At 46.6% G+C, this 13563-nt stretch overlaps 1 protein-coding gene across 9 annotated transcripts in view; it reads right to left on the minus strand.

Annotated features, from left to right (window-relative positions):
* The window catches only part of LOC119187874 (uncharacterized), a 244152-nt gene that overhangs the window by 31471 nt on the left and 199118 nt on the right, over window positions 1-13563 (minus strand). For all 9 annotated transcript variants that reach the window (XM_075878776.1, XM_037435978.2, XM_075878780.1 and 6 more), the window contains 2 exons: window positions 5790-5902; window positions 4308-4742 (listed from right to left, as the gene is read on the minus strand). In XM_075878776.1, the coding sequence (XP_075734891.1) occupies window positions 4308-4742; window positions 5790-5902 (548 nt within the window). The remainder of the gene's footprint in view (window positions 1-4307; window positions 4743-5789; window positions 5903-13563) is intronic.

Below are 13563 nucleotides of genomic sequence, written 5' to 3' on the forward strand. Positions count from 1 at the left end.
ATTCATTTCACTAAATCGCACTGTGATTCCAGCAGAGCATGAGTATATGTAGATGTAATGCACATGTGTTTATCACTTAGTTTAGGTAGTCATTGCATTTTTCTCTTGTGACCTGAGATTGTTCATTGCCACATCTTTGCCACATCTAATTTCCAAGCTTATTTCGCGAATATCTGTTTGATGCCGCTGCATTGCTTTGCGATATATATATATATATATATATATATAAATAAAAGCTCAACTTACTTTTACCCTTATTTCCATACTTATGCAATATGCCTTGGCTTATGCTAGCATGTCATCTACCTATAGTCAGCACGGCGCACTGTCGAACTGCAACACACCAGGCCGGGCTTAGTAAAGCTACAATACTACGCCCCCTTTCTCCTTGCCGAGATGAAAAAGTTTGATTTGATTTAACTTAAATATTGTGTCTGACAAAGTAAAAATAAGCCCTTAAAATTCCATTCTTTCGTTCAACCACAGAAAGAGTTTCTCTCTGGAAGACTTGATGCCTTCAAATAGTATGCGAGGAACTTTTGGTCAGCGGCTAGCTCTGAGAAAGATCGCGCGCCATGCGATGCCAGCAGGCCGAAAAAAGAGTGTTCCACACTTGCTGCCCAGGATTTCCAAGGTTAAAAAGAGAGATTAAAAAGAGAGAGAGATTAAAAAGAGAGATTAAATTAAATTAAAGTTACTCGAAGGCTGCAGATTTGGGCCCTGTTGGCAGCAAGTTACCTTTACATCCACTTGAATTTCTTCACATTTATATCATAATTACTACAAATAACATCCCCTGTACTTTCCATGAAATTATTGTCCGTTAGTTCTCATTATTACTGTGTCTAGCAAAGAAAAAATGAACCCTTCCTATTCCCCTTCTAAAGTTATACTATTACTCATTTTAAAACGAAAGTCGGACTCAATTAGAATTTATCTCTCCCCCTACATACACAAGGGGCATCATATCAGATCGATACACTAGTGGAAGGTTTTAAGGTAAACATGTTTGACAAAGATCTGTCTGAATCAAAATTTCAAACTTTCCAGCCACTTTTAGTATATATTTTTTATTAGTAACATTAAATCGTGGCCCTTTACGTTTGTAGACGTATTCGGTCCCTTCGTTAGGGGGTAACCGTCTAGCCGACTCTGAAGCTAGTGACTTTTCTTAGTGGTGTCCCCTCTCTACCGTCTATCTCGTTGCTGTAATGTTTTTTCCAATGATACTGCAGCCCATGTACATATACACTAAGCAGGGTCCCAGTTGAGCTGTTAATGTTTCCAGGTGTTGTTTTGATATGCCACGACTTTAAGAATTGCATTTCTGTGCGGCTACCTTCTGTGCTAATGACCCGAGCATCGTCGAAGTTTATGCGATGGTCTATCTTTTTGCTGTGTTCTGTGAGAATGTTTTGTGCACCATTGAATCTACGCATATCGCTCCAGGGTCACGTACCCTTTCCGGAATGTTTTTTGTCTGACCGATGTAACTGGCGTGGCAATCAGTGCATGGAACCTTGTGGACTAGCCCAGTGAATTTTTTTTTGGCAACCGGTGTTTTGGCTGCAGCAAGAATCACCCAATCGTTTATGCAGGTTTGTGCACCACTTGAACACCATCTTTCCCAACACCATCACCAGTAGCTCGGTTATTCCTAGGATGTATGAAACCGCGACACGGTAGGGTTGTTTGGGGGAGGCATCATTGTTAGTGCCACTCTTTGCAGAAGAGGGCATGTGGGAGGCACCTTCTCGGCAGTCACGTCGCTGGCATACCAGTACCACTGGGCCAGTTTTTAATTTTAATATTAAAACTATAGACTAAAAGTGGCTGGACCTTTTGTTTAATTGATATACTTGTAAAACGTGTAATGATAGGTACAAAAATGAGTACACATCTTTCTAGTTTTAACATAACACTTCTGTTCTGACCTCACACAAAGCAACTTCCATAGCTTGGCAAAAAAACTTGTGGAGCTCAGTCAGACTCACTCGGGAAATACATTTTTCAACTTGAGGCCATTCGAATTCAGACTTGCCAAAATTTTCCTGCGCCGAACTCACTCGGACTCACACTTACGAAAATGTTTTATAACTGAACTCACGCAGACTCAAACTCGCCAAAATAATTGACACCCGGGCTCACTCAGACCCAGACTCACGGCTCGATCGAAGTCTGAATGGGTTGACTCATGAAGCTTTGAGCCTAGAATTGGCTTTTAGGACCATCATGTCACGTAATCAGTGCTTTTCTTAGCGCATTTTGATATTGTACCTTCAAGAGTGCTCGCAAACAACTAGGCACATTTTTCTTCAAAAAGATCACAACATAATATATATTTATCAAGAACTTCCCGAGAAAAAGTGTGCGAGGGAGAGATGTCAAGGCATCCAACTCGCGCCTCTGATTATTAAATATTGAAATTGTGTATGAACGACACTGCTTTGGAGCATGTGTGAGTAGACTCGAGTATAAACGTAAATCCAGGTAAAGGTGATAGTAATGCTGAAGATGAGTATATGGAACCGTAGGTCAACAGCAAAAAATAGTAGAGCTCACTCAAAAAATTTATCTTGCGCTTGGGGTTCATTTAGAATCGGGCTCACAAAAATTATCCCGAGACAGGCTTACTCAGACTTACACTCACGAAAATTTGCTTCAACCATACTCACTCTTATTCAGACTCGCCAAAATATCACTCATTTGGGCTAACTCAGACTCAACGCTTGATCTGAGCCTGAGCAAGACCAAGTGAGTCGACTCATGAGTGTAAGTTCGCCGGCCGGGGGTGACTTGTTCCTCTTCCCTATCATGTCTCATGCAGAGCACACAGTGTAGGAAAGAATTTAGGGATGACAAAGGAGTCATTGCTCAAGTCGAGCTGCACCTGAACTCTCAAAATGCAAGACTTCTACTGCAGCAGCTCATGTATCATTGGCAGAAGTGTGCTACTTTGGGAAAAGATTATGTAGAGGAATACATTTTTACTTGAATTTCATTTCTTTGTCTTTCTCTCTTCATGCCACTATATGAATTTTATGAATGCCTTTTGCACATGCCACCCACCCAGGGAAAATGAAAACTATGCTTGTGTGATCTGCAATCTGTTACCTTCAGGAATAGCCCTTTTAGATGGACTGATGTAAAACAAAAGACACCACTGTGGAATGAATGGCTACTGACAACAGCCATAGCTGTTGTGAATTTAATTGTTATTACTGTCTCCTAATGTGGCTTAGAATGACAGCAGGTGATGTCTAGTCAGGGATAATAATAATTGTTAGAGCTTTACACCAGAAAAGCCCAATATAATTATGAGATGTACTATTGAGGGGCTCTCCAAAAAATTTGACCATCTGAGGTTCTTAAACATGTCCCTAAATATGAGTAACGAGTGTTTGCATTCAGACCCCATTGAAGTGTGGCTGGCATGGCCGGGAATCAAAACAGTGCCCTTGAGCTCAACAGCACATCGTAAGTGCTAAGCCACCACAGTAGGTGTCTAGCCAGCGCTACCTCTGCATGCAGTGAGACGTGTTCTCACCACTATCACAGCACACAGCGACCATGGAGTACAATGTTTCTTCTAAACAGCACTACGCTGACTGCACAAGTCCCCAATTTAACAAAATAGTTTGTGGGTCCTGGTGACCTCGTTCAATCTTGGTTCAATTGTAGGTTCTTTCATATGGATTGTACAATTAAAAAAATGCGTGGAGAGAAGCTTACATCTTGCTTTCATTCGGTCACTTCAAGGTATCATGCAAAAATTTTGATTGTTCTGCAAGCTCACTCAATAAATATTATTACAAGCCATGATGAAAAACAAGGAATGCTCCATGAAGACTATGAAAATCACGATTCAAAATAGTGCTCGCATTGTTGCTGCTGTTCTGCCATCTTGGCTAAAGGAATATATGTGTTCCATGTATATTTTGTAAATATATTTCTTTCTTCCTTTGGCTATCATCCCGACGTGAAATTTCGGTGAGGTGCTAGGTCCCAGGACCTTGTGCATAAGAAGTATGTCTTTCACTACTACTGACCACATTTTTCACATTAAAAAGATCGCTCCCACAGAAAAACAATTCTGGCAATGCTGTATTATCTGTTGGCTTTTAGAGTACACTCTTACTAGAGAGATGAGAGATGCGGAAAGGCAGGCAGGTAGATCGGAAAGCAAGTATCTGGTTTGCTACCCTGCACTGGGGAAGAGATAAGTAAAGACAGAAAAGTAATAAAAGCACAAACTTCTAAGGGAACACAATGCAAGCTCAGTGCTACAGAAGAAAAACAATGCCTACGTGAATGAGAGTCTGATAGCTCCAGCAGGTTTCCACTCGGGCATGTTGCATGGGCTTTCTGCTTCCAAGAAGACGCATTGTCCGTACCGTCCTGGCAAAGCAGGCAGTTAGCGCCAAAGACCTCAGGCGCTGAATGTGCTGTAGAGATACTCCAGTTAGCACCCATACAGTGCTGCCAGTGCTCTGTGAGAGCAACAATCGAGTCGCCGGCTGCTGAATAAAACTCGTGCTCTGGCATCGCATCTGAATCTATGCCCAAGTCAGGAGATGTGTGCTGAGACCTGGAATGTGCACAGGTATGACGACTAGCTCGCAGTGGGATCACAGGCTGCCTCGAGGATTCCGGAGCACTCTGGTGAGGGCTTAGCTGTGGAGGTGAACTGCTCTTCGGAGCAGTGCTGAACTGCAGTGATGCGTCTGATGTGCTTGTGTTTCCTGCACCAGGAAGGAAGAACAAGAGAGTGGTCATTCCACGTTAAATATCCCAGCGATTTCGGCAGTCCCCTCAAGGAAGAAAGTTGTGCCACCACAGTAGTTAGTTTTGCTGCACTGAAGAAAGTGAACTGCTTGAATACTTCAGAGAGAAAAACTTTTTTGGTCACATGGGAGCCTTCCTGATTTTGCAGTAGAGTGCAAAGCATTAAATTGCAGTTGATTGCAGTGGATTGGAAAGATGACACGAGTGAAAAGCAAACACAAACGCAAAGCTCAAGCAAAACAAGCATGCTTGAGCTTTGCCTTCAAAAACAGAATGCGATAGTGTAATATCGAGCCATGTGCATATCGCCTTCTCAAGTGCTAGCCTGGCTTCGGTTCTCGGTGCATACCTAAACCGTGCTGTGTGGGAACGAATGAGCGTGCACGTAACATTCGCTATTTAAAGCTACCCTAGAATGCCTACTGCAAGTGCAGTTGTTAGGTGCCCGCTACACCATAAGTTTTCCTTTTGCGAATCGGCGAAGAGCCCACTATGCGTCTGTAAGGCAACACGCGAACCTACGCAGCTGCTCACTTTGTTGATGCTTTTGCAGCTGATGGTTACATATTTCTGAGCACTTAGAAATGTGTGGGCTTCAAAACACCCACTCGTTGCTTAATTCACATCTTTTGATGCCTAGCGAAATTCTCCACTTCAGCCACACAATATATGATGCGTTAAGGAGACATCCTACTACATGACATTCATATAGTGTTTTTTTGTCATCACCCCCCCCCCCCCCCCCAAAGCAGTTTCAAGCATAAGCGTAGCTCCATGGTAGAATAGCTGCTTGCCGTGCAAATGAACCGTTTATTAGTCGAGCCTAAGACTTTTATTATTGATTTTATTTGCAATTTTTTCAAATTTTCGGTCATGGACAAGATCATTTTTCACTAACAACCAACAACACCGACATCGAAATTTTTTAGTAAAGAGCTCTCTAGCCTGCTCAAGAAAAAGTGGCAGATAAAAGGAAATACCAAGAAAGCAGAAAACAGTCTTACCAGAACTATTAACTTGGTGCGGCTCTCTTGCTCTGAGCTCAAACTTCAGGCGTCTATTTTCATGTACAGCCCTTTCGAGCTTGAGTTTGAGCTCACTCACAGCACTCTGCAAGCTGGAATAAAAAAAAATGGGTAAACAAATGGAGGCAAAATACCACTCGTAAGAAGTCTCTTTGCTTGTAAATAATACGGTGTTCACACACCTTCAGTGTTAATGCAAACAAAAAACTTTTTTAAACAGCCACTTCAGTGAACTTTCCATATATAGCACACTTGTACCTATTATCTCGGTAGGTACATGGTGGCAGCCATTCCCTACTTCCCACAGTAGTGCCGGATGCTCGACTATTTCACCAAGCATGTAGTATGCTAAAGGGACCCTAAAGTGAATCAATGAATGCACTTAGGTCAATAAATTGTACTCTGAGAACTATAGTGTCGTTAATTTCACCATCATATTTTTAAATAATTAACAAGAAACTCAAGGTCAAAGTTTCTTGCGTCTGAATGTCTGTGGGTTTCACCATGGATTTCAGTGTTATTTTTTATATGTGACATTTGCCGGACGAAATTTTCTAAAACTTGGTACTATGTTGAATCAATGGCCCTCTCAGAGGACAATGTACAATTTCCCCAATTAGGAACTATGCATGACCTAGCAGAGGCCATTAGAATCAATGACGTCATGGCATTTAGCGTGGGAATAACAAAGTGGCATCACCACACTCATTTTCATGTGTTATCTTGCTTACTGCTCACTCAGCGCTACCTCACGGTAAGAGTAATGTTTTTCCTAAAATTGCAATTTACTAATGTGTGAAAAATTGTTTTTTGTTTTTAGTGTCCCTTTAAGTACACGCAGAGGCCTTCACAGATTCTTATAAGGCCACTTTTTGACAAAAGATTAGTATACATAAACAACATCAACAACAGAGTGCCACATCGTTGTATTTCTGTATGCCTTGAAAACGTCAAAGGTTTTTGGTTGGTAAGAATTGAACTGGATACCTACAGGGTTAGCTCAAAATTTGCATTTTCGTGCATTATGCTTAGTTTATCAAATTATTCTCTAATAGTGTACCGCTACTTGACACTTGTTAGATCCTGACTCAATTTTTGTATATTGTCTTTGTTATGTCCAGAGCTGTCGTCGTCCCATACATGTACTCCTGGAACAGTAGTGAAAAGGTATAGGCAACCTTGAACGGTTAAAACTTGTTTATTCCTACTCAGACAAAGGCGGTAGCCGAGCTGCCGTTGGTAAGCGATCGGCGGACTATTGTGTCAAGCGGGGGACCAGAGTCGTTTGCAACCGGTCATTCAATGCTTCATTGTGTACCACTCGGAGGCTCGCTCAAGACTCAGGGGTGGCTTGAAACACAACATCTCCTCCCTCCTTAAATTGTCTCTTAGAAGCGATCTGGGGGCCGCCGTTGTTGCGTGGACGCTCTGGGGGGAAGAAAAGCCTTGGCTCATTGAGCGTCATTTTCCTTGTGTTCAGTGCCGGTCAGCGGTGGCGCCGATTCATCATGCCAAGCCAAGTGGGACGAAGCTTTTGTCGGTGTGCCTGCTTGAATCGAAGATTCCCTTGACAAACTACCTGGACGACGTAGCTGATTAAGGTGGCGGCGTGTGGCCTTTATGCTGATGTTGACGAGCCATGACCACAAACCTGTGCATTTGAGCACCGTCGCTTCAACCCAGCTAGACCATCTGTTAAATTGGCGGGCGTATATGAGCTGCCCGCTTTCAACTCTCCTGCTACGCGGGAGCTTTTCTTCCTTGAACAATGTCTTCGCCGAGGGCTCCGGGACAATTGCTGTCAGCTGCGTTTGCATTTCTCAGCAGAGTATCGATAACTGCAACCGATGTCATTGTGGCCATTTGTTTTACCTCCAGCCATTTGGTGTATGCGTCAACAATCACCAGGAATGAGCATCCTTCGATAGGTCCAGCAAAGTCAATGTGCCTGGAAGAGCCAAGGCGTTTCTGGTCTTTCCCATTTCGATATAGGAGCTCTTTGTGGGGCTCTGTGGTTGCATTGGCAAGGCTAGCAATCGTGAGCTGTTGTTTCGATGTCATGGTCGATACCTGGCCACCACATGTAACTTCTGGCGCACTTCTTCTTGTCAACAATGCTTCAATGACCTGTGTGAACAAGCTACATGACTTGTTCGCGAAGTGCCGCAAGAATCACCACTCTTGATCCCAAGGTGACCCAGCCGCAATGAGTGCTCCATCGCGTAGCTCGCTTGCGGTAAGCGTTGAAGCGTTTCCCTTTTAGCTTGTGCACGTTGCCTTCCTGTGTAGCTGTGTGGACTTCCTTCAAGAGCGTGCATTCCTGTGTTGATGCTGCTACTGTGTCAACCGTTATCGGAGGGTTTCACAGCGCTTCGAACATGAGTATATTACCTGGCGGGAGTGGTTCTATTGTGATGTCTAGCGGCAGGCAGCTTAGTGCGTTGGCGTTCTGGTATTTCTTGCCAGTGAGATGTACAAGTTCATAATCGTACGCCGACATCTTGATACACCATCATGTAATTCATGGCGACAACATTTGTGGCCTTAGTTTCTGGGGGCCCATAATGCCCAATAAGGGCCGGTGATCAGTTATGAAGGTCACTTTTCTGCCGGTAATATACTGTCGAAAGTGGTCTGCTGCGTAGACGATGGCAAGTCTCTCTTTGTCTAGCTGGGAATAATTCCTCTCTGCCTGCGATAGGGTGCGCGATGCGAAAGCGATCGAGGCTTCCCGTCCCTGGTCGTCAGCTTGGGAGAAGACTGCTCCCACTCCGTATGGTGATGCGTTACAGGCTAGCAGTAGGGATCTCATTTTGTCGTAATGTCGCAGAACAGTAGACTTCTGTAGCAGTTCCTTAAGGGCAATAAATGACTCTTTGTAGCGTGACAACCAAGTCCATGAAACTTCTTTTTGAAAGAGCTCGTATAGATCATTGGCCACTGTAGCTCGATCTTCTAAGAACCGGTCGTAGAATGTTAATAGCCCCAAGACGACTGCAATTCTCGTTTATTAGCAGGCACTCATGCTTCAGTGATTGCTCGCACTTTGTCTTCAGTGCAGTGAATACCCTGCGCGTCAATCTGATGTCCAAGAAACTTCACTTCAGGCACCGTAAAAAACACATCTTTCCTTGCTGATGCGCAAGTTAGCATATGATAGCCTTTCAAGAATGAGCCTCAGACATTCTGTGTGCTCTTCATTGGAGGTGCCCCAGACAATAACATTATCTAAGTAGACGTAAACTCCAGGGATCTCGCTAAATGTAGACTCCATAAATTTCTGGAAGATTGCTGGTGCTGCAGCTATGCCGAATGGTAGCCTTTCCACTTTGTAGAGACCCTTACTGGTGCTTATCGCGAGTAGTTCAAATATTGATTTGCTTGCCTTCAGTTGCTGGTAGGGTTGCATCAAATCCAAGGTGCTGAAGATTTTTCGACCCCAGACGTGCTAACAACCTCTTCCGGTGTCGGCAGTGGGTAGGACGATGCCTTTGTAGACAAGTTGACGGTGTTCCGGTAGTCTCCGCAGAGGCTTAGAGTACCGTTCTTCTTTCGGACGACAACAAGTGGTGTAGCCCATTCTGAATGTTGCGTTAGTTTGTAAATCCCTTGCTCCTGCAGTCGGTCAAGCTCATTCTCGACTGACGTTTGTAGAGCAAAAGATACCGACCTAGCTTTAAAAAATTTCGGCGTTGCATCTTCTCGCAGCTCCAGTGTGACTGGAGGTCCATTGCTTCCTGATATTTCTTCGAAAAAAAAAAAAAAAAAACGCCTTGTACTTCTCTTGGAGCTGCTTCACCGACGGATAGCTGGGTGCATGGTTAACTCCGCCAACGACCACTCCAAGAGGGATGAAACGATTTCGGCCTAAAAGGCTTGATCCGGAGCTGGAAACGACTAGCAATGGCTGATGGTGAGCCTGGCTGTTGTAGTTTTACGTTGGCACAACCCAGTAGTGGAAGGGAAAGTCCTGCCCACGTTCTCAGCTGCGTGTCGTCTTGCTGGAGAGTTAGTGCGTTCTCCTTTTAAGTGGCTCGAAAAGTGTCCTCACTGATGAGCATGCATGCTGCTCCAGAATCTACCTCAAACTTGGTGGGGCGATGGTGTACTACGATTTCTGTCATTATCTTCAGTCTCATGCCGAAACTCCCAACGGCGTTTAAGTCGTATAGAGCTGCTGACGTTAGTGATGTTCTGGTTGTGCTATCTTGTGTCTGGTCACCTTGAGCGTCGACATTGTTGTTACATTGGGCTGAACTTTTCGGCCTGGGCTGTTTGTGCTTGGTTATGCAAGACTTTTCGATGTGTCCCCATTTTTGGCAAAAATTGCACATACTTGTCTTGAATCCACATACCAGGGGATCGTGCATGTCGTCGCATCACCAACAGCGCTGTGTTTTTTTCATTGAGTTGGCCGTGGTAGCAGAATAGCGTGGCTGCTGACTGGTGTGGTGTACTGGTTAGACGTTCTGTCGGATATCCCTCTGCTGGTGACCGGCACTCTCCGCTCGCTGGGCGATGTCGTACGCTTTAGAGAATGTGAAACCCGTCTCTGCAAACAGGCGTTGTTGTAGGCTCTTGTCAAGCAGTCCGCACACAAAATGGTTCCACAACATAACGTCCAAGGGGAGCATAGTGGTGTTAGCAGGCATGGTAGTCGATCCTCCCTCCTGTGCAGTAGCTGAAGTTACCGAGTTCGGCATCCCGAAATTGCGGTTATTAGCGAGTTTATTAACGGTTAAAACTTGTTTATTCCTACTCAGACGGAGACGGCAGTCGAACTGCCGTGGGTAAGGGATCGGCGGATGGTTGTGTCGAGCGGGGGATGGAGGAGGAGAAGTCTGTGGTGTACACGTATCCCAAAGGAGTACGGCCACCAGCGTGGGTCCGGTCTTAGGAAGCCGCAGGGCACGCGTAAACCGTCGCCGTGGCGAGAACACGATACTTCTCAAAGTCACAACACTTTATTGTCTGTGGCCGCCGAACGCAGTACAGCCGTTGCAAAGGCGAACCGTAGCTAGGCCCCGCACTAGGACACCATACCGCCCTTCGGTCGTGCGTACGCAGTGGGGCAACAAAAGGTGAGCGTTCGCCTCGGGCTCGAGGCGCCCTCAGCGAAGTCCGACGAGCCCCCGAGCGACGGGAGTTGACGGACGGAAAAGACTGCGTGGCTCACCGTTTGCAGTCCCGGAGAGTATCTGTCTGCCCGCTCCCGACAGCGCGCGAAAACCTCTCGGGAGACTCCGCGCGCGGCGCCACAGTCAACATCGGCTACCGGGTGAGGGGGTTAAACGTCACTCCGCTCTCCCAGCGTTGCCGACAGCAAAGGAGGGGAGACATGTCCGGACATGAGAACGGCAGAACAGGCGGCAAAGCCCGCGCAAAGGCAGTGGGCTAGCCTCAATTCCCACATCCCCCTCTCCTAAATTTCCCTTTACCGGTCTGCAAAAGGCAGCCAGACATCACCCACGCAGTTAAAATGACACTGCTATGAGCGACAGCTAACCTCAGTCCAGCCCTGTTACTGCTGCTAAAAAATGGTGACAAAGGTGGAAATAACATTAATAACAAAATAAACACATGACACTATAAAAATAATTGCGGAAGCGCAGGAAAGTGAGACTAGTGTTCGTGGTGCTTGAGAGGGATAGCGTCCACCACACCGAGGGGCGGAAGAGCGTGATAATGTTCGTTAGGTGCGATGCCCAAGTGCGAGGTCAGAGGTACGGGAGGGGGCTCACTGATGGCTCGTTGCTGCTCTTGATAAGCCGCGAGTCCGACGAACGCTACCTCGGTTGTGATTCAGAGGCCCCACATTTCTGGCTCGATGACGGAGCTGGGACGTACCAGAATTGGCTGCGAGGTGCCCTGGCGTTGGCCGGCAGCATATAGCTGCTTTCAGCTGGCCTCGCGCAGGAGCCATAGTGGGAAAGGCAGCAGGGCTTCTTCGACGACGGCTGAGAGCAGAGCACAGCCAGACGGTCTGACATCAGTGGGTCAATGCCCCTCCAGCACCTCCAGTGTCCGCGTCAATGGGGGGAAGCCATGACACACTCTTCACGGGCACGCACTTACACACACACAGAAGCACGCACGCACACACACCGCCGACAGCTACGCCAGAGTACTCTCTCTCTCCTGGCTTAAGCACCAACACTCAAGGTCACACACAGCTCCCTTCGCGGTAGACGAAATAAACAAAGAAAAAAAGTAAAACAGAGCAAAATGACTCCTCTGGCCAAAAAAACAAAATATAAATAACACTTAATATTAGACAAAAGAAACATAAAATACACATGAACACTTAAAAAAGAAACACTGGCAGCAGACTGGGCGGGGTCGACTTCTTTACGAGAAAAGGCCGTAAAGAAGCTAACCTATACTGAGGCTAGACAGTAAACTGAGGGCCTTCGGTTGCGGAGAAGTCCGCCGTCCGGCGCGAAATCACAAAGGTGACCACTTCTTCAGATTATACCGGTGCGGGGTCCGAATGCGGTCCGCCACTCCGGGTGTGCCCCGTTGCTTGCGCGAAGTGCTGCAGGGCCCTGGCGCGAGCTCGTCAGACCGTGATACAAAGGGTTTCAGGTCTGCGATATGGGCACGGCTCAGTTTTCCAGTATGGGGATCTTTCAGCAAGTTCGCGAGTGGAGTGCAACTTTCTCCACTCGGTATAGACCAAGCCACTTAGGAGCGAGCGAGGTTGAGAACCCCTTACTGGCATAACTAAGAGCGTGGTTACGCTTCAAAACAAGATCGCCCACCTCAAAAACTAGGTCGCGATACTTGCGGTCATATTGGGCCTTCTGCTGAGCCCTGGTCGACGCCAAACTTTGCCTTGCTTTGCAGAAAGTGCGACAAAGCCTGTCCCGAAGTATCGACGCGTAAGCAGAGCAGTCTGCCGGCGCCTCCTCGTCCTCGAGCTGGCATTGAGTGACGCTGGTCACCGGACTGGCCAACTCCCTTCCATAATTTAAGAAGGCGGGCGAGAAACCAGTTGAGCGACTCTCGGATGTTCGAAAAGCGAATGCGAGCTCACTCAAATGGTCTGCCCAGTCCCTTTGACTCTCGGCAAAGGCCGCCAACATCAGTTTGAGCGTACAATTGACGCGCTCCGTCAAATTGGACTGGGGATGGTAGGGTGAAGTGGTGCAGGGATAGATCCCGAGGGAACGGCACGTGACACCAAACACCCAAGCGGTGAAATACGAAGCATTGTCCGTGATGAGCCTTTCTGGGAAGCCGAACCGGCAAAACATTTCCTGCAGCTTCTCAAGCACCGCTCGCGCTGTCACCTTCCGAAGTGGGAAAAGTTCCACCCATTTCGAAAAGTGATCAACGACTACCATCAGGTGAATAAACCGCTGCTTACTTTTGGGAAATGGTCTCATTAGATCGCAGGTGGCCACTTGCCACGGACGCTCACTGACAATCTGTTTCATCAGACCGGGTGGTTTGCCACCCCTTGATTTCACCGTTTGACAGACGCAGCAAGAACGGCAATAGCGAAAAATGTCTCGCTTCATGCCGGGCCAGGTCACAACGCGGCTTCGTTTTGCAAAAACTTTCAGCTCAGGTGACCGGCCATGGGTTCGTCATGAGAAGAAAGCAACAGTGCGGCTCTCAGACTTTTGGACATAACCACCTTAAACGGGTCGATGGACTCGTCGTCAGTGGCTATATACTTCAGCAGGAGCCCGTCATGGTCCAGCAAATATGAATCCGCCGGGGACTCAGCAACACACGCTGGTTCGAG

This window comes from Rhipicephalus microplus, chromosome X (genome assembly GCF_043290135.1).
Source record: "Rhipicephalus microplus isolate Deutch F79 chromosome X, USDA_Rmic, whole genome shotgun sequence".
NCBI lineage: Eukaryota > Metazoa > Arthropoda > Arachnida > Ixodida > Ixodidae > Rhipicephalus > Rhipicephalus microplus.